General features: G+C 46.2%; 1 protein-coding gene across 1 annotated transcript in view; it reads right to left on the bottom strand.

Annotated features, from left to right (window-relative positions):
* Positions 1-6,766: 6,766 nt before the first annotated feature.
* tprg1 (tumor protein p63 regulated 1) overlaps positions 6,767-20,786 on the bottom strand; it is a 16,247-nt gene continuing 2,227 nt past the window's right edge. Inside the window, exons 4-6 of the mRNA XM_027007734.2 lie at positions 19,136-19,312; positions 8,799-8,952; positions 6,767-7,973 (exon numbers count right to left, since the gene is read on the bottom strand). Coding sequence (XP_026863535.2) covers positions 7,779-7,973; positions 8,799-8,952; positions 19,136-19,312 — 526 coding nt within the window. The 3' untranslated portion in view covers positions 6,767-7,778. The remainder of the gene's footprint in view (positions 7,974-8,798; positions 8,953-19,135; positions 19,313-20,786) is intronic.

Here is a 20,786-nt window from a genome sequence, read left to right as displayed (position 1 = left end):
CTACACTTGCAGAGGTCAAGCCGGGAGAGGCTGGAGGGCTGGAGGAGGTGAACGCAGGGCCGTCGGGGTGTGGCGGGCGCGCACTCCGGCGTTCCTCCAGCTCACACTCAGGCTGACCTCGTTCATAAACTGTTCCACTTGTCAGGAGAGGGCCGAGCCCCTCGGGGCCCTTGGAGCGCAGGGACAGCCGCTGCTTGCGCCGAGGGCACTCAACGCCGAATAGCTGCCCTTAGCCGTTAGGTTTTATTACCATCACTTATGGGTCACATTGATTTGTTTTCTTTTGTGCGCACGCTGCGGCTGCGCTCGCAGACAGCCGTGTCGTAGGTGGTGAAGGAAGCAGGGAGATGAGAGATTGGGTTTTGCTCTCATTTCCAGGGGAGCAAAGAGAACATTCTTGAATGGTGAGCTTCTCCAGAAGAAGGGAGTAGTGTATTAGTGTCAGGAATAAGTGACAAAGTGAAAGAGAGTAACTGCTTGTTTAAATACTTGAGGGCAGAGAGCTTGTCAGCTTCTTGCTGACTAAACAGAACCTGCTGCAGGATTGCATTGCACAGGATTGCATTACATTGCTTCGGATAAAGGTATGCATCGCCCCCTGTTGGCAAACAAACACAAGCATGAAAACTGACTGGGGCACCTGACATGGTTAAAAGTTGCAAAGATGCCCCGCATATGTGCAGGTGCGAGGCGCGGAACGACAGTCATAAATTAAACGTATTTATGGAAGCGAGAGATACACGGCCTCTATATTTACCCCACAGTACATCTGCAAAAATGTTCGAGATCACTCCGGAATGCTCCGGAATGTGTTTCCATTGCAATCTGCTTGTTAGTTGCAGAATCCCAGGCACTCCAAGCAGCCCGGCATGTAGGGGTTTTTTTGGTGGGTGCATTTCCAAGGCTTGTATTACACTTGCGAAGGGGGGGGGGGGGTTGGGTGGAGGAAGGGAGATGGCTGGGAGTAACAGGAGGGATGGAGGGAGCGTGAACTGAACACACCTCTAGGGCTTAAGAAGGGCCCCTGAGAAGCATCTGCTCTTAGTCTTTCTGATAGGCCCCCTAAAGCCGCCTGTCATCAGGCCTGCCTCCCAACCCACGCCACCCCCCAGCTACTGCAGCCCGGCAGGGTTTCTGTCTCTTTTTTGTTTTTATTATTAACCCCCTTCCAATTCCCTAATCACAAAGCACACACACAAAAATCCCATGTCCATATAAAAAGATTTGATAAGTAAAACAAGTGAAATATGGAACTTTTCGAACGTGTTGTTGAAGATGGACATTAAAATGGTAAGTGCTTTTCTGTAATCATAGCAATAGTAAGGCTATAAATGGGACTGCAGATAAAACTAGACTCCTTGCATGATTTAGCTCTCAAGAAAAAGGGTGTCTGGGAGTGAGTGTGGGAGCGTGCATGAGGAAAGGAAGTGCAAACACCCATATTTGCCTTAATGTTATAGATGAGAATGATTTCTGCAGAACACAGCTACAGTTCTGACAAATAACAAACACCTCTCAAGCTTAGAGGAGATCTTTATCTAACCAAGGTGTTTTTTTTTCTTTTTTGCTCTTTTCCCGTTTTCGACCCCCACCTTAATCGACAGGTTACGCAAGCCTCCCATGATTCATGCGATCGGTTATCTCCTATTCCTAGTATGGATTACAGGAAGATTTCAGCAAAGCAAAATGAGACGGAACTGTTTCAGTTCATTTCACAGCTGCTGTTCCCCATATTACTTCCTTGTTGTAATAACGGGAAAAATTCTCTCCGTGACAAAATAAACCACACAAATAAAATTCCTGTTCCTAAACCCACCTGGCACCCAGTAGATAAAAAAACACTTTATTTACTTGGTTCATTCAAGTAAAAAAGGTCTTTGGAGGAGGAAATGCACACGGCAAGGGTTAGATAAACTATTTTTGAGTTTGCTGGATGTAGCATATGTGAACACACTTCTGCCTGCTGGCTTCTCAGTGTAATTTCGTTGTTGTAAACATTGGTCTAAGCTAAGACAGCTGTGTTGCTAGTTGAGTATGCCTTATCGCCTGCACTCATCTGTGGTAACTACTGCCAGTTTACAAGTTTACAGATTTCTATCATCCTTTCACACAGTGAAATGGATGTTTTTTCCACCTTAGTAAACTTGCTTGCTTTTTTTTTTTTCTTTTGGGTTATTATCTTCAAAACAAAGGAGCAGTTGCTATGGGACCATAACGAAGATACTGAAAAAAAGGCCCGTCATTCTTCTGAGATCAATCAAAAGAACTTGCTCTTAAAAAAAAAAAACCCCCCAAAAAACCCTAAAGAAAATAAAACATGGCTACCATTTCACGGTGACCACATTTTCGCCATAGCTATTGTTTTCCTCCAGCAGAATCCAGGGTGTGTTCTCTCTCGCCGCTGCATTCTGCATAGCTGGGAAGCTTGGCAGGCTTGTGCCCTGTCCAGGAGTCCTGCAGCTTTCCAAGTTCAGCACCACACTCCAGACACAACACCGACAGCTGGGGCAGATTCTGCCAACGAGGAGTAAAGAAAAACAAAATATCGCACCACACACACAGAGTTGGTTCCTTACACACGGCTGCATGACTGACAGATGGAAAGAGTTGAAAGGCAAAGAAAAGGAGAGGTGTCTGTGGGAGGGGTCATTAGGGGTAATAAATGGCACTGGGCAAGTCTAGCTGGCAACCTGCATTCTGCCAACAGGTGCACCATGTTTACTGAATGAACAAGTTACACCAGGAGATGCTGAAGGGACAGCGTGGCACAGGGCCGACCCAAGGACGAGTCCATATTCGAACCTCTGACCCTACCCCCCTTCCCCGAACATTGTCCCCTTGACCCTTCCTGTATGGCTGGCGTTAGGAGTCAGGCCCACTTCAGCCTTTGGCAGGCAGGATTGTTGGAGGTATGCTCAGTTGTTAAACTGATCCAATGACCGACAAAACCGCAGAGTGGCCCGCGGTGTGTGATTCTTTGCTGGGTCTACGTACCATGGAGCCTTCCCTCCAGCACTTCAGCACGCTGTCTCCAGCCAGGGCTCCGAAGAGGCAGGGGCCGTGCGCCATGCAGGGCTGGCGGGCGGCCCCTGCGCTGGGTCTAGGGTTACTCGCCCCAGGCATGCTGCGCAGCTCTGGTGTTCGTCGGGTCACTGGGGTCATGGGCGTTCTGAGACTTTTCTCAAAGCCCCTCCACCCATGTCCCACCATGCCAGTCAAATTCCTCTCCAGGGCGATGAGGAGCCTTCACTTCGGATCACAACAAACTCGGCAAAGCGCCTGTCTGGAGAGACGCAATTTCCCCTTCCACTAAAGCTTAAGAGGTGAGACAGGATGTCTGCAAGCGACAGGATAGTCAGACATGGCCCGCATTTGTCCAGGACCCAAGAACTGAAAGAAATTTGAATGTGTGTTCAACTTTGAATACCACAACTGCCATTGAGAATACCACATCCACTAATGAGAGTAACACATGTAACATTGAGAATACCACTTCTACTATTAAGAATACCACATCTAACATAAAAATGACCACATCTACCACTGAGAATACCACATCTAACATTAAAATGACCACATCTACCACTGAGAATACCACATCTAACATTAAAATGACCACATCTACCACTGAGAATACCACATCTACTAATGAGAATACCACATCTAACATTAAAATGACCACATCTACCACTGAGAATACCAGGTATACCTTTGATAATACCACATCTACCACTGAGAATACCACATCTACTAATGAGAATACCACATCTAACATTAAAATGACCACATCTACCACTGAGAATACCAGGTATACCTTTGATAATACCACATCTGCCACTGAGAATACCACAAATGAACAGGAACAGAAACTGGAGAAACCAATAAGATACTTGTTATTAGTGATGCAGATGAAAAGATGAACGAGAGGGCAAAGAACAAACAATAGCTGCATTTTTCTGGTAAGCTGATCCAGTAAACAATCAACTAATCTGTAAAAAGAAAAATGTAGAGGAAAGAATGATGTCAGAAGCCACCCTTCTGCGTGCCAGGTCGTCTTAACCCACCTCCTAAGCAGCTTGGAAAAAAAGGGAGAAAGAGAGAGAGAGAGTAATAGAGAAGGAGAGGAAGAAGGTAAAAAAAAAAAAATCAGTCAACCTGCAATGGTATTTGAGTTTAAATGATTGGCCGTAGGAGGGGCTAGAGGTAGCAATTTGTAACCTTAGGCGGTGTTTTACTGTCTCAGAGAGGAATGCGGGGAGAAGCACTTTTGGTATGGGTCCTCAGGATGATTAATCGAACACCGCAGCGCTGAATCTCGCCCAGGAAGTAACACCCCACGTATCCGTTCAGGCATTACCACGGAGGCTAAGAGGTTTAACGTGTGCGAACCAACCGGTGCATTGCTTTTGGATGTCCACATGTAGAAGGTACATCCAGTACATGTGGATTTTCTAAGCAAGTGTATAAACAAGTAAAAGAAATGTTTAAATGTGGTATTGGCTTTAAGATAAAATTATCAATCTTAGTAATATAAAATACAATATATGTCAGAACAACTGGTTTTCTAGAGATAAAATGTATTTATTAAGGGAGGAAAAAAAATCTAAGAGTTAAATAATTAAAATTCATGTTAGTCTGGAACAACCTGAACTATTCAGAGAGAAGTTTTATAAACCATGCAGAGAATTTCCAGAAAATGCCTGTGACCATTAAACTACCATGTTGAAGTCTTTATCTGTGTTAAAGATACTGAAAGTTAGTTGAATATAAATTGCCATCCATAGATGATGCTAGTGTTGGATGCCTAATTTCTTAAGCTGGATAGCAACAAGCTCTTCATAATGGTGAAGCACATCTGTAGTAGTGCCTTGGGGTTACACTCGAGCTGCTCATCCTTGGCTCTACCCGACAACCGAAACAGAACAATTCCTGTTGCTTCCATTGAAACGTCCAAAAAAATCACAACAGTGCAATTACAGAGACGGCACAAGCCTGCTGACAAAGGCCATGAGAAGGAAGAACATGAATCAGAGCCTGGCCGTGGTGAAAGAAGTGAGTTCCCATTCACGCAAAGCAAGAGCGAAACTGTCCACCGCAGGATAACATTTTTAAACCCATCCTCAGAGTGCCATGGTCATGTGTTCCCATCCTGAAGGCATCCAGTCCTCCCTGTTTGGCTAACAGCTCTCTGTATGGGACATGGGGGAGCGAAAGACAACAAACTGTGCAGTTAAAGGGATCTTTTAGTGGAAAAGGCTAACAGACAACTGCCAGTGAAAGCTAGCAGGACATAAGACGCAAAGATCCCAACCACGGACCACCACAGCACCTGATCACTGTTCGTCCCACTGGCTGGCAGGTCGCCCAGCTTCTTCTGCGCAAAAGCGCCTCTATGAGTTGGAGCTCAACAGCAAACACGCACCTCACTGCCTGCAGAGCGCTGCCATTCCTGATCCTGGATTATGAGATGCCTCCCTGCTCTAGCCAGAGCTGCATAAACCCTTAGGGAACTGTGACACATACAAAATAAAAGGCCCTTTATCCTACTTTTTACACCAAAGTTTATGAAGCAGATAAAACAACGAAGCTGTGCTTCTGGTGAAGGGTTGCTAAGGAGATTTCAACCAGCCTCTTTCTCTGCCCCAGTCCTGTAGAATCACAGATCTGCACAGTTTAGGCTCCCCTGGCTCTAACAACTGGCAATTTGTTAAATGAAATGCATTAGAGGAGAGAACAATACCAGACAATGCACCTTACTTACTACGAGAGAGATGGTAGACGAGGTAGGTCACATATGTTCAGACCGGGTCGAGATGTAAGCACTCGTAACAAGGTGGCAGTTTGTCAGTATATCAGCCTACTAAAGGGTTAGTAAATATAAGCCAGGGCTGGCATCTGAACCCTACGAGAGCCGCCCTAGAACCATCCCTGTAGTCTCTGCTGATTGTCTGCTCATCACTACATTTGGATATGCAGGATATCTGGCAATATCCTAATAAACACAGGAAAGAAAGAAACATTACAGTGGTTGCTAGACGGAGTGATGACGCTTACGACTACACTACAGACGCTACACCAAAGCAGCAGGGCTTTCAGTTTGGGTGTGTGTGGCAGGTAGAGTAGGCCACATGCATGTAAACCGATGCCGTGGGAGGCAGCTGAATGGGAGGAATGCACACATTTGCAGGGTGTCTGGCCTGAAATCTGGTAGCAGTGCACATTAACAGGGCACCATTGTGTGGAGTCCATAACATAATCAGATAAACAGGAGCTTAACACAACATGCAGCAGGCCAGGCGTATGGTGAACATACCTTCAGTCAGGATCCTTTTCACCCGCTGAGCCAGGAGAGCACCGCTTTCACACTCACACACACACACACACACACACACACGGACTGAAATACTGGGAAAAATCATAGCTTTTTTTTTTTTTTTAATATCTGAGCCATGTGCTACCAAGCAAAATAGTCAAGATTTATAAAAATGTATCCGTTCTAATTCATATTTTAAAAGTGAAAACTTGCTGGAAGAGAAACGTGATTCATTTGAAGCTGGTTGTTCTGTAGAAGCTGAGAAACTGTTTCATTCCCTGCATCTGCCAAGGAATCACACATGAGTGAAATCCACCAACCACGATGGAATTCAGTAATGATTACTGCTCCGAGATGACACAGCTCCATTATGTGACAGCGTGTTAGAGTGCAATATGAGCTCAATAGAAACTTACATTTTTTTTTAAATAAAAGGGCTAGAAAATACAAGACAATGATACACCATTATTTTAATAAAATGATATGTATGGCTTGAACAAGAACACCATGCCCATATAAGCGTTAAAAGCATTATTAGAAAACATTTAAAAATTTTTAAGAGTCACAATCAGCACCGCTAACAAATAAAAAACCAAGACTATGACTCCCTAAGCTGTGTGTCCACACTGAGGAGGACTTTACTTAACGTGGCCTCTTCAGGGAGGCAACTGTGCTGTGCCGACAGCAAGCTGCAGTTTCAGATTCGGGGGAATTCCAGCGCTCAACTGTTCTAACACACAGCAAACCATCAAACAAATATGACATGCGCACCTCCACGCTTCAGAGCGCTTGTATGGAGCATGGCCTGGGGTGGGGGGGCTTGTTGACAGAGCGGTTATAGTGGAGAAGAAATGGGAAGATGCTGGAACGTGAGTAATAAACTGCCATCATAAAGACTCCCCGTCCACGGGCCCCCGTCACACTCGCGAGGGATTCAACCTGCGGCTGCCGCTGATGGTAGAGCACGGCGCAAAAGGGCCAGTGACGACATGGACAGTCGGGATTTTTAGAAACCTTCTTGCGGACGGGTTGAGAAGAGATGTTACAGTTGTCTTGTGCAATGAGTCATGTCAAGGAAATGACAGCGTATGAAAGTCAGACTGATTATAAAGAACATTCTGATGACAAAATAAAAAGAAATAAAAAAAAACACTTATTTCAACAAAAAAATCAAAAAGCACACAGCTTAACAATAACCTTATTCACACTGAAGTGGATAATGACACAATTTAAAGGTGTCAGTAATCACACTGCTTTTATTATGTGAGATCTTAAAGCACCTTGTGTCCAGAAACCTAAACAAAGTATCCACCAATGTAATCAAAAAATTCCAAACAAAATGATAAAATCATTTCAAAACTAGCATAATGATCTTCAATTGTCCATGTGATTACAAATCATTTGTGTTCGGGGCTCCGGTTCTGTCTCCGTCAGAGCAGAGTGTGGTGCCGGAGCTGATCTCCGTTCAGAAACCGATGTTGCCCCTAGCCAAGCAGTAACCCAGCTTGTTCTGGTTTCCTATGACAGACATGACCCCCACGTAGGCCTCGATGACAAGGGGCTGGTTCAGAACCAGAACCCCGTTGGCTTTTCCTGGTACTGGATTTTCAGCATGAACCTTCTGTGCCACCATGGCCAGCTGCTCCCTGAAGCTGTGGATCTGAGAGGGGAAAGTGGACCAAAGAGAATTAAAGCTCAGTGCAATCGGAGCCCTCGCCTCTGGTGGCTCTGACCTGACTGCACTGCACATTTAGAAAAGAGATGGACTGCTTTTGAAAGCAAAATAAGTTTCAACGGTCAAATCCTTAATTTCTTCCAAAAGTACCCATTCAAGTCAATTCTCATTGTATGCATTATCTCTCTCTCTCTGTCTCCCCCCCCCAACCTGCTGCTCACCTCTATGGGCGTGATGGTATGTGTGGAATGGGATAGGGGCCAGGAGGGTTGACACCTTGCCTCTCTAAATGAGTGGTTATGTGATCTACAGGGTTACTGGTACCGAGGCCCCCACCCCCACCCACAGCCATCGTGACCTGCTAAAGAAGTGTGATCAATGCAAACCCCCCCACCCTAACCCCACCCTAACCCCACCCCAGCCCGAAGCCAGACTCACAGGGTCATGGGGCTGACAAACTGTTACTTGGTTTATATGCTGAAAAAGATAATCATCTCATCTCAGCCTTTTGCTTGGGTCATTTTGAAAGGTCCTTGGAGCTAAAAGATTACATAAAAAAAAAAAGAAAAGAAAAAAGTTCGCATTTAACTCTCCAGACATGCCTATTTATTGTAAATAAATTTAATCCCTTAAAAATAGTAACAAAGGATATTCATGTGGGGCAAATATGACTAACGTCTTCCACAGGCAATTTTCAAAGGAACGGTAAGGATGAAGATCGAGTAGTCTGTGAAAACATCTCCACTCATGTAAGTGGGTCCACCTCTGAGTCATCGTCCTGCTTGGCGCGGCACAGTTAATTTATCTCACCTCACACATTCTGGCCAGCCTGTCATTGGCATTGTAGACCGGGTGGTAGGTCAGGGTGGTGTAGGGGTAGTCCAAAGCGAACGGGTTCCAGCGAGACATGAAAGAGGGCTCCCGGAGTCTGTCCCAAAAGATCCGCACACCCTCTCCATCTCGCCTGAAACAGAGGGAGAGACAGCGCACGGCACTTCAGCACACATCCATCTACGTGAACAAGAGCAAAGTGTCCTGGCTGAGTGACAGCAAATCACTCATAACTGAACAGTACTGGTTTATATCTGGGGAAACCGAGTATGATCTCACTGTTAAAAGGGCTTTATTCTTTCTGGGGCGTTTTGTGGGAGTTTTGGGGGCATATTCTAAATGTAATGTTTGAAACATGCTGATCCTCGCTAAACAGACTCTAATATTGGGAAAGTGTGTGATGTTTAATATTTCTAGCATTGAATGTGTTTATTTTGCCCATAGTGTCGACAAGTGCATATCATATAAAGGTGATTAATTAATAGATTTTGATATCAACTGTATATTTTTGGAGGACTGAAAATAAAACAAAAGAATATCCAAAAAAACCCCCATAAAACAAAACAGTAAGTAACAGAAGTCATTTAAAGAGAATCACACAGATGCAGCTTCACTGAGGCTTTTGGCAACAACTGCCCTGGCACTAATGCACATGCCCAGCGTCTGAGTTGGACATAATTCGGGTTGAACAAGTAAACCATGTGCCACAGCCTGCATGCCGGCGTTCGCCATCAGCCCGCACTGACCGCGCTCACTTGTGTCTGCAAATAGGTCAGCTTGACCTCCCGAACCCCTCCGTTCCTGTCCAGCAGTGCTCCCTTGCTGCCGGACCCGGGCTCCTCTCCTCTGTAGGTCATCTTCTTTTTGTCCAGGCCAATCTAATGTTTACTAAGCTTAAAGGCATTTCCCCGCGTTTGTCAGATTTTCTTTCACTCCGCGCCATTTGCTTTTCTCTTAAGTAAGTAAACAGATTTTAATGAAACCCCCAGAGGCCATGTCTTTATTTTCCTGGCTGATGAAACCCCACAAGACAACTGAGCGCCTTTCAGATGAGAGCCATCTTAAAAAAAACCCTCTCCACATTCAGGCTTTGAAATGACGCTGGAACTCTTCCATTTTCAGCGAGATCTTTCTGAATGTTTACAAGTTGTTCATCAATCACGCTGGTGAGGGGGTCAGATTTCCATGATGTGGTATAACACACTCCAGCAGCATGGGGCCGGGACACCCTTTGTGCTGCTGATTTTGTATTTGCCCTATTGATGGCGTACTTGAACACTCGTTACATTTTAACACACTGATCCAACAAACACTAGATTAAGGAGAACAGTCGTCAACAATCGTGAGGAACTGTTTATAATATCGCCCTTCATTCACACTCGTTCATTTAGAATTACTTCTCCTGGACATCCTAAAGCCAACTGTCAGTTCCGTGGATGTTTTGTACCTGTTTCTTTGTTTAATGAAGGCGAAACCTGATCAATAGCACTAGTTATTGCACACACATTCGGACTGCAATTTTGGTTCATCAACCCTGCATAGTTTCCTATCAGGTAGTTACCCGATCAGGTAGACCTCTCCAGCCATGTCAGGACCAACCCCCCACCCCCACGCCCTCCAACCCCTGGGCCTCTACCATTAACTGAAACACCTCCTCTGAGGACAGACATGCCCTTCAGTCGTGAGCGGTTGCCAACTGAGCCCGTGTAGTGTCTGAGTGCTATGGGTCACCTCTTGCCCTCCCTCAGACAGACGGGACCCCAGGGAAACCCTGCAGCGTGTAGTGGTATCACTACTAGGAGCTGACAAGCCAGCCACAGGATAGCGAGAGGACTAGGAGTCGGTTGTTTTTAAAGCAGGATGACAAGCATCACTCACTCTCTCTCTCTCTCTCTCTCTCTCTCTCTCTCTCTCTCTCTCTCTCTCTCTCTCTCTCTCTCTCTCTCTCTCTCTCTCTCTCTCTCTCTCTCTCTCTCTCTCTCTCTCTCTCTCTCTCTCTCTCTCTCTCTCTCTCTCTCTCTCCCTCCCTCCTGCCCTGTGTGTCACTCCCCTGCCCTGACACTACGATCCTGGAGGAACTAACAAGAGTAAGAGCTTCCATGCAGCCCCAGGATTTCACCAACATGACTGATGAAATAACACACCGCATGCTCCTCACTGGCTAAGAGACATCCTCTCCTCTTCCTCATTCAACATTAATATTATATAAGCTCGCTTAGAAACAGCGACCTCCTTTAAGCTTCCTAGAACGTAAACCCGGGCAAACGCACGTAAACTGCTTGACCTTAAAAACCTCAGGTACATTTATCTCACCCAAGCAACAGACCGGGTCGTTTTCACCCGTGTTTAACGACGGCGGAGCAGGCGATTTATTTCCCTGCTGTGTCATGCGCTCGTAAGCCTTTTGTTGTGTGCAGCGCACACAGAGCGCAGGCAGGGCGCCAGCCGATCTGTCCAGCCCCTCCTAGACACGGATGAAGATGGATTCGTTGCCGCTGGCGCACAGTGGCCAGCCACCACGAGCCTGCGATGGGCAGGGGGGAAGTCGCAGCCCTGGCAGCCTGGGCCAGGCCAGAACCGACGCCCGTCCCAAACGCGCCTTAAGGGGGAGCTTTCTCCTGCCTGAGCAAAGCCATGGCTCAGGGCTACAGATGGAGCCGGATGGGAGCACGACGTGAGACTCTGCTCCTCCTGCTGTTTACACTGGCGCTTTCAGTGTTGACAATGACTGCTGTAGCGGCTCCACCCTGATGAATAAGCCCACCCCCGCCTCCCCCGTACTGGGAGGAGAAATGGGCGAAAGGTGAGTGGGGAGAGAAGACACAAAGGCCCGCGCAACCGACTGTTAACTTGGCACCGAGGGTTGTGGTACGAGAAAGTTTCCGGTCAAGAGAATGGGAGTGTTCGTTGGAAGTGAATGTGCAAACAAACGTGAAGCAATGTGTGTGTGTGTGTGTGTGTGTGTGTGTGCGTGCATGGTTTTGTGAGATCCAATGCACAACTGCACACGTGGATAAATGATAAGTGTGTAGCCTGAGGGGTGTGTGTGCGCGACTGTGTGTGTGTGTGAAGATTTCCAGATGATTCCAGGTAAGCTATCAGAATAAGAGGGCTAGTTGAGACAGGCTGTACAGGGCTGGGCTGGAGTCCACAGAGCTCTTACACACTCACTGTTTATGGTACAGAACAGCGCTTTCACTGAGCCTGGTCATAAGTCACATGGGCACGTGTGCACGCACACACACACAGAGACTGACTTTCCCTAATGCATACACAGCCTCTCAGTCACACGCTCACACTGACTCTTTTATTCCAATAGTCTGTTGGACTGAGAGGTAAACGGATGACAGAAGGTGGAAGATAAAAGATACAAAGATGGAGAGAAAGGGGGAAAAGAGAAGGTGTGAATGAGCTTCCAGAACCTTCTCCGTATACAGGGTTCATAATCACGTACTGCAAACATTCCTGTTGCCCATAAAACCAAGCTGATATTCCCTTCATCACCCTCGCGCGCACGCACACACACACACACACACACACACACACACACACACGTACACACACACACACACGTACACACACACACACAAACACGCACACACACAAACTCCAGTGTATTCTTAGCTAAGCTTCGGGACGGCGTCTTGAAATTCCTGCAGCGGTTGACTGCTCTCTGTGGGCTGGGGACGAGTAAGTCAACACAGCAGATAAATATCAGCGTTGGGCCGCAGCTGTCACAGCGAGCGGCCCAAGCAGGGTCTGGGCCAGCTAGCAAATTCCCCGATTGCTCAACGGACCCCGGGAGCGAGGTGCGCAGCCACCCCCGTTCGCAGGATGGCCGCAGCCTGGGACTGCGTCCACCTTCGGGCCGCAGAAGCTCGAAGCAGCCCCGTCGTTTTCTTGCGCAAAAACGACGATGCAGCACATTTCAAACACCTTTCCTAGCTCCACTTATTATGCATTTCTGCAAAACCTCGGTTTCACCGTGTCTGGTGTCACGTTTGTGTCGTTGTAAAACGTGCTTCTGGACGTCAGCCTCATGTAACCCGCCACTTCACCTAGTCAGAGTTGGGACATCCCCACCCCAGCACAACAGACACGCTTCAATACCATGAAATGGATGACAAGCAGATGCCTGCTGAAAAGAAGTGGTTAACAAATCCAAACACAAGCAAGGCTAATCCCTCCCTTCCATATCAGGAAGTTGGGAGCATTCAGTGCAGCAGGACGGCGCTTTTGTTGGTTTTTGTTCAAACTCCACCTACACACTTTGTGTGAACAGTACAGATTGACTTCACGGTCAGAAAGAATCCACAAAACTGTCACAGAATGATTCAACAGCTCTGGACATCATCACTGGTACGATATAACGCATGCAGGGTGGCTTCTGGTTACTCTGCAAGCTGCATGAGAAGAAAAGTACAAGTGTATGTATGTAAAACATTGCCCCCTGCTGGCTGAATAGGGAATTGCCACAGTTGCCAAGGCTGTGAACGGCCATGGTTTTTGGAGAAACACTGCAGCATTGGCTGAGTTGGGTTGAACATGCTTTTAGCCAAATCGCAAATGTTCTGAAGCATCAGCAGTGTATGCCACCCAACACCACTGTGTGTACTGTCACCATTTAAAACATTTCTGTCTCACATTTCTGAGGACTTTGTTGGAAAACATGATCTTAACTTAGTGGAGTGAAAACTGATGAGCTGGATGTTTTCAGTGTTCAGCTGGTTCCAACGGTGTTTGTGTGTGTTTGTTGGCACCGAAAGGCCAATTCTTTGGTCCTTGGTGACGAAGGCCATGCAATGCTGAGTACAGTCACTATAAATTTATGTTTACGAAGAACACATTCCATTAGAACACAACACCAGGGGATTCTTGGGTCAAAAAGTTTCTCTGAGTACATAACAGTAGCTTTTCCTAAAAAAGCCACAACTTCACCCATTAGTGCCTGAATCTGCATTCCATTGATAATTACGACGCATAAAAGAATTACACTGTTTTTGCAGAAACAGCAAAAGCAGAACTTTTTTTTTTGCCATCTTGTGCGACTTCACCCAACACCCCCTGCAACGCTCCCAGCTTACTCACTCAGGAGCATACGGGAGAGGTGGAGAGTCCCAGTGCCGGGCGGAGGGGGGAGGCGGAGCCACTGTTTGGAGGGGGGAGGGCTTTCTTGAGTCAGTGCCGGTGGATGTTCAGCCTGCCGCTAATATATGAATCAGGGCAGGCTCCCTGTTCCCATGCTGCACCTGACCTAGCTGGCTGGTCGAATCAAAATGAAACATTCTCATAAAGACCGCAGACCCCATGGAGACGGCAGCTGCTGGTCTGAAAGTGAAATTGAATAAAAGTTGTTAAAACAACCTTACTATATCGCACTGTAACAGCCAAACATCAAACACGCAGCATAATAGAACAGAAACGCAGACTCCGTTATGTGTAGCTAGCATAAGGCCTGTTACTGTCTGATACGCACACTTTAGGAAAGCACACTCTGCGCCTAATACGAGGGGTGGAAGAGAGAGAAAGAGAGAGCCGAGCGTTTCAAACTCAATCTGCTGAAAACCTTTCAGGCAGAACTGAGACTCTCGCAACACGCTCTCCTCAGTAGGCACAAAAGGAGACAGCAGTGATATGCAGGATAACCGGGGGGTAATTACCTCGTCTAGACAGATAGAGAGAAAAGCATTTTTCCAAAACACATCTCTGACTCTCACCCTCCCATCCACTGTCAGACCCTGCTACCTCACGCCCATGCAGTGACTGCCTCCAAACCACAGCGAGACGTTCTCCCAACATTTAAGATATGTTATAGAAGTGTTTCCGGGGGCACTGAAGGATGTGTGGTAAAACCTTACCATAAACCACTGACTGACTAGAGCATGATGGGAGTGCAATCCTAAAGCAACCATTTTGCTTTGCAGTAAACAAATGAGATTAGGGACAGAAACACCACGTGCTTCTTTCATTCTGTGAAGTCACTGAGGTGTAGGTCTGTCACCATGACTCACATGGATACATGCGGAGAAGGAGAACAAACACACACACACACACACACACACACACACACACACACACACACACACACACACACACACACACACACACACTCCCTCGAGTACTACTCATGTATGATTTGCCATTATACTTTACCTGAAAATGAGTAACTAATCAAACAAAACAATTCGCAGCCAACAGCTATAGCAAGCGATTCCTCTCTCCTAATCTCCTTGAGTGAGCATCTCAGAAGAACGGCACGGATAGGACACGGGGACCCATCGGGTTGGCTTAGAAACAGAGCAAGAGAACATACGCACAGAGAGTACGTAGACAGATTAGTTTATACACGCTGACTCACTGCGGAAGGGAGCGGGGAACAAAGAGGCGTTCTAGTCACTGAATTATTCATGTGAGTGAGGTTGGCTGCTGGAATGATGGTGTCACTGTGGAGCTGCAGGTGTTCTACCCAGTCATAAGAGCAGCTATATGTCCTGCACGGGTTATGGCAGTGAGCTCTATACCTGATCAATAACATCATTATGAAGCTTTTATCAATCAGTATGATTGGTAGGGGTTGGATTCTAGGTGTCAGGATAGGGGGTACACAGATCAATAAAGATGATTAGTGTGAGCTGTGAGTTCTGACTGGCTGTGATGTTTTGCAGCCTGAAAGACTTGAGACGAGTGGAATTCACTCGAGAAAGACAGAGTGCAAAAGACACGGAAATAGGAGGAGATGGAGGAGGTGAGAGAGTGCCTACGGTGTGAGGGGAGCGGGAGTAAGAGGGGGAGGTGAGAGTGTGCCTCGGGTGTGAGGGGAGCGGGAGTAAGAGGAGGAGGTGAGAGAGTGCCTCGGGTGTGAGGGGAGCGCGAGTAAGAGGAGGAGGTGAGAGTGTGCCTCGGGTGTGAGGGGAGCGCGAGTAAGAGGAGGAGGTGAGAGAGTGCCTCAGGTGTGAGGGGAGCGCGAGTAAGAGGAGGAGGTGAGAGAGTGCCTCGGGTGTGAGGGGAGCGGGAGTAAGAGGAGGAGGTGAGAGTGTGCCTCGGGTGTGAGGGGAGCGGGAGTAAGAGGAGGAGGTGAGAGAGTGCCTCGGGTGTGAGGGGAGCGCGAGTAAGAGGAGGAGGTGAGAGTGTGCCTTCAGTGTGAGGGGCGCAGGACTAAGAGGAGGAGGTGAGAGAGCGTCTCCAGCACAACGGCAGCTTTTCCTTTCAGCACTTTCGGGTGGCTTCCGCCTGCGTTTTATTTATAATTGAATGTAATGTGTGGAGATAAAGCACTTCACTTCCTAAGCACTTCACGCCACATTACGTTTTATTCATCAAATTAGTCTTACTTGGGTTGGTGTCCCCTGAGCCAGTTTTAAAAGGTTCGGATAAAAGGCCGACATTAATTTCTGCCACTAATCACTTACATAAGTGTGTGGCAGGCCAGCCCATTCACAGACAGCTCCCTCACCCCCTCACTCTGTCTGATAAAAGGCCTCCTCACATCCTAATCCTCGTCCGGCAAAAAGGGGAAGCCACTTAAGAAAAGGAAGGCACTGGTTTTCCTCCGCATGCTCTGACTGGTTGCACCCTTTGCACTGTACCCACTGGCAGCCCTCAGTACTGTTCGGGGCAAATCGCTCAGGACATTCTTCAGCACACATCTCAGTTCTGGGAAGGATGAAATCTACTGCATAGAGAGCACATATGAATCAGGCCAAGGTTAGCCAGGGCATCTGTGAAGTCCAATTGGTTATAACTTGTTGGACTTGAGTCATTTAGTGTAATATAGAAGGAGAACACAATGTACATCATCCATACTGCTGTAAAGGAAATCAGCAATTATCGCATTGTCAAAGATATGATCATAGATGTTCATCAATGCAGGGACAATTCAACTGAGCCTTTAATCAGTGTCCACCAGTCAGAAGGCTTACAGTAACGAATACAATTATTAGTGAATTATCCAGTATGGTGTGTTCACCGGCGCAGGATGTGAGTCACTCCTGTTTCTTGGAAGTCCTTTCTTCAACTGCACTTCTCTGAAGTGACCTCTGTGTGTGCTGGCTTTCCAAACTCAGCCACTGGTGTCTGCTCGTAGCATTCGAGAGTTACTTTAGCATGGACCACAAAAGGCAAAGAGGAATTTACCAAAGAATAGCGAACCCACCAGCAGACCTTCGGGTGGTGGTGTTGAACTCGTGCTCAGCTGGGCACAATATCTTTGTCTCTGTTTCTGTAGTTGGCATGTCCACCATCACCTCAATGTATGTAGCCTCAGTATACCAACATTCAACTCCAGGGGGGAAAAAGCTGTCGTCTCTTACCATAATGTTACATCTATTGATCCAAATGATTTTCCACCTCTCTTCACTCTTCACTTCTAACTGACTCTTCTGCAATTTCGTGTCCTGCTTCCATGACGTCACACTGCAGCAGTGTAATTTCTCACTCATTCAATGATTATGCCCAATTCAAGACCAGTCTGGTTCCGGCAACACTCTCCTGAGGTTAGATTTCTACTGGCTGCCGTCTTGAGCAAAGAAAATTGGCCTTTTCGTATCGAAGAGGTTTGTTCTGGCCATGTGCCTAAATACAGGGATATCCTACATTAGTACAGGGATATCCACCATATCCCCTTTGCTTCTCAATTCACAAGAAACTCCTGATCGCAGACAAATGGTTCGCAGTAGTTTCTCTCCAGTAGATTCTATCACGGTCTCTGAATTCATTACTAAATCTAGCTCTTCATCCTGTCGGCTGACCCTGCCCCAACCTTTCTTCTAAAGATCGTGTGATATAATGTAATAAATTCATATCTTGTCTTTCTGGTTCTGTTTCCTTCCTCTCTTAAACTGCCATTATAACAGCCCTCATGGAGGAACCTGGCCTTGATCTCTATTTCCTTGCCAATAGCAGACTAATCTCCAACCTCCCATTCCTAGCTAAAATGATGGATAGAGTGGGTGCCATGCAACTTTGTCTTTCTCACTGCAGATGGCCATGCCCTATATGCCCTTTCAGTCTGGTTTTCATTTATTTCACAGTACAGAATCCGCTCTCGAGTGATGTCAACGACCTTTTAGTTTCTGCTGACGCTGGTTCACACAAGGATTTAGATACCATAAATCACAGTGTGCCTCTCCGCCTTTCCTCTACAGAGATGGTACAGCAACCATGGATGTTGCATGAGCCACAGCTAGAAAACATGCAATGTTTGCCTTGGAGGAATATGCCTGGTTGGCAGCTGTCATGTGACAGGGGAGAATTACCTAAAAGGTAGGAGTTGGCTATTACTAGAATAGGAAATTTGTAGGGACCACACACACACACACACACACACACACACACACACACACGCACACACACACGCACGCACACACGCACAAACACACGCACACACACACAAACACACACACGCGCGCGACACGGCACACGCACACACAGGCACACACACAGTCACTCATGGTGATGTACCCCAAGGATTCATTCTTGGTCCTCTTCTGTTTTTCAGATACACATCACTCCTGCGACAAATCATCTGTCATCATGGCCTTATCTTTCATTGTTATAGTCATGTATCTCAGTAGTCATTCCACCACTCCCATGACACTGACTGCTTACAGTTCGGAGCTGAAGCGCTGGAAGGATCCAAAAGTTGAGATGGATGCTTAGAATCTTCTTTTTCCTGACTGCACACTTTCACCTGAATCTCACATGATCTCACTGAATTTTTGCATTTTTGTAACACTGCCCATCTTTTCTGTTTCTCAACATGAAATATGTTGAAACTTTACTTACCAAAACACTAACGAACTTCTGTACTTTCAAAACTCCCACCTGGACTCTCCCCATGTTTACACTGTTCCTTATTACATTCATAGCCTTTCATGGTCTTACTTCTGGTTATGTTTTCTGAAACTCTCCACCCTGACACCCCATCTTACATCCTTAGGTCCTTAAGCAGCAGAACTCTTGCAATGCCACACACCAGGCTGTCCTCGGTGGCCTCTGACCTTTGGAATGCACCACTCTTCCTATCTCTCTGTGACTGCACGTCAAATCTCAGTTTTAAAACTTTCCTCTTCACACAGATTCCTTCCTCATCGCCTTCTTTCTAGATATTCCTTCATTTGTTTTAACATGCTTTGAAAAGTGACATTTTCAACGTGTCAGGTGTCAGAAAAGTGCTATATATCTAAAACGTACGATTGTGATTATAATGGGAAAGTCCTGTGAACGCTGTTTGCTTCAGTGGACAAGCGAGACACCACTTCTCCTTCTGATGAAGGAGGAGATCCCACGAGCGCCTGGAACCCGGGGGAGCTACTCACGTGAGAAGGGAGTGAGGGGGGAAGGTGAAGGCACCATATGCAATGCGGTCCACAAGGTTGAGGGGAATTCTCTGGATCTGCTCGCAGTTGAGCATGATGAAGTCGTACTTGCAGAGAAGGAGCGACTTCTCTGTGATGAACACCAGTCGTTCTTTCTCATTGTTCCAGTGATCGATTCTGCAGAGAAAGACAGAGAGACAAAGAAGGAAAGCAAGAGACAAAGAACTTACGCCTTCATTGAAAGACGTACTTAATTAAAAAAAAAAAAACTGGATAGCGACTCCTATCATGGGGAATAAAAGCAAAGTGTTAGGGGACACTTTTGAGGACTCTTGGCTTCTTTAACAGGGTTTAGCTCTCCGTGGGCAGGATATTAAATGGGGTCCCTGTGATTTCTGCAGGGATGATGTGATGAAGAGCTCTCCTTAGAATCTACACTCTACTCAGCTCTCCATAGCACAGGAACTAACAGAATGACAAATTAGGTAACCATGGTGACAGCTAGTGGACCGAAAGAATGAAACCTGCATGACGTGAAGTTTCAGTCTGTTCAGCCTTCAACAATTACTGAGCTCTGTGGTATCTTTGGGAACATTCGTAATAAATTCATCACAAACAGCACGATTACATTTCTAGCGATATTCCCAGTCACTGGTCTCCGATTGTGTTTCTAGCCTCCTCTTTGTATGTCTTTGTTGTTGTTTGCATTGCTGTTGTTTGTTTGCTTGAGCAGTTTGCACAGATGCCTGAATCTACAGTTGTGGGTGGCACATTTTGATGAAAACAAATGAATTATTTTGAGGTAGAACATAAGCTACAGGGGCAGAAACGGCTTCTCACTAATCTTAGCATTCGCCATCCAGGGAGCCTTTCCATGGTTTAAAGGTAAGACAAGTTATACCACCAGCCTTTAATGGGCATCACTACTTCTCAAAATGATTGTTTTATGACAAATAAAGGTCTAATGAGCATATTATGTTATATGCAGTTATCTACATTACACTGTTGTGCATTATGCATTATTCTCAGCATAAACATCAATTATCCAATTATTTAAACAATTAACCTTTAAACAAACACATAATTCAGTGCAAATAAGGTGAATAAAATCTGAATATATTATTATTATTATTATTATTATTCCACATTCAGTCATCTTACAGATGCATGTGTGTGGCATGTGCACATGTTTGTATGTCGGGCCAAGAAAATTACATGCATTATTCTCCATTATTCATTCTGATGTGGTAGGTTCTTAAAAGCCTGTGTGGTCAGACAGGCGCCGACCTCCGCAAGAACATTCAGCCAAAAGTCCTCCTCTGAGCTTGTTTTGCTGCCTGCATAATTTGCTTTAATCATTTCCTGCAAATCGCATTTATTTCCAGAACATCAGCTGTAGCAATTCTGCAGTTTGAGATTTCTAAGACACTTATATACATTGGGCTCCTAATTACTCCGCATTTGTAAATAGGATGTTCGCGTGTTAGTCCACGTTGGTCCACGTCGGTCCATATGTGGACTTGGCTGAATCTGTTGTAGGTGGAAGGTTTAGCAGGGCTTTTTATTTGTAAAATAGTTCTTGGCACATGCAGGAATTCATTTGTTTACCATTTACATATGTGTGACTACCCGACCAGACCACATACAGCAG

Source organism: Electrophorus electricus, chromosome 3 (genome assembly GCF_013358815.1).
Source record: "Electrophorus electricus isolate fEleEle1 chromosome 3, fEleEle1.pri, whole genome shotgun sequence".
Taxonomy (NCBI): domain Eukaryota; kingdom Metazoa; phylum Chordata; class Actinopteri; order Gymnotiformes; family Gymnotidae; genus Electrophorus; species Electrophorus electricus.
Note: the sequence above shows the minus strand (reverse complement) of the source record. Positions and strands in the feature narration are given on the sequence as shown.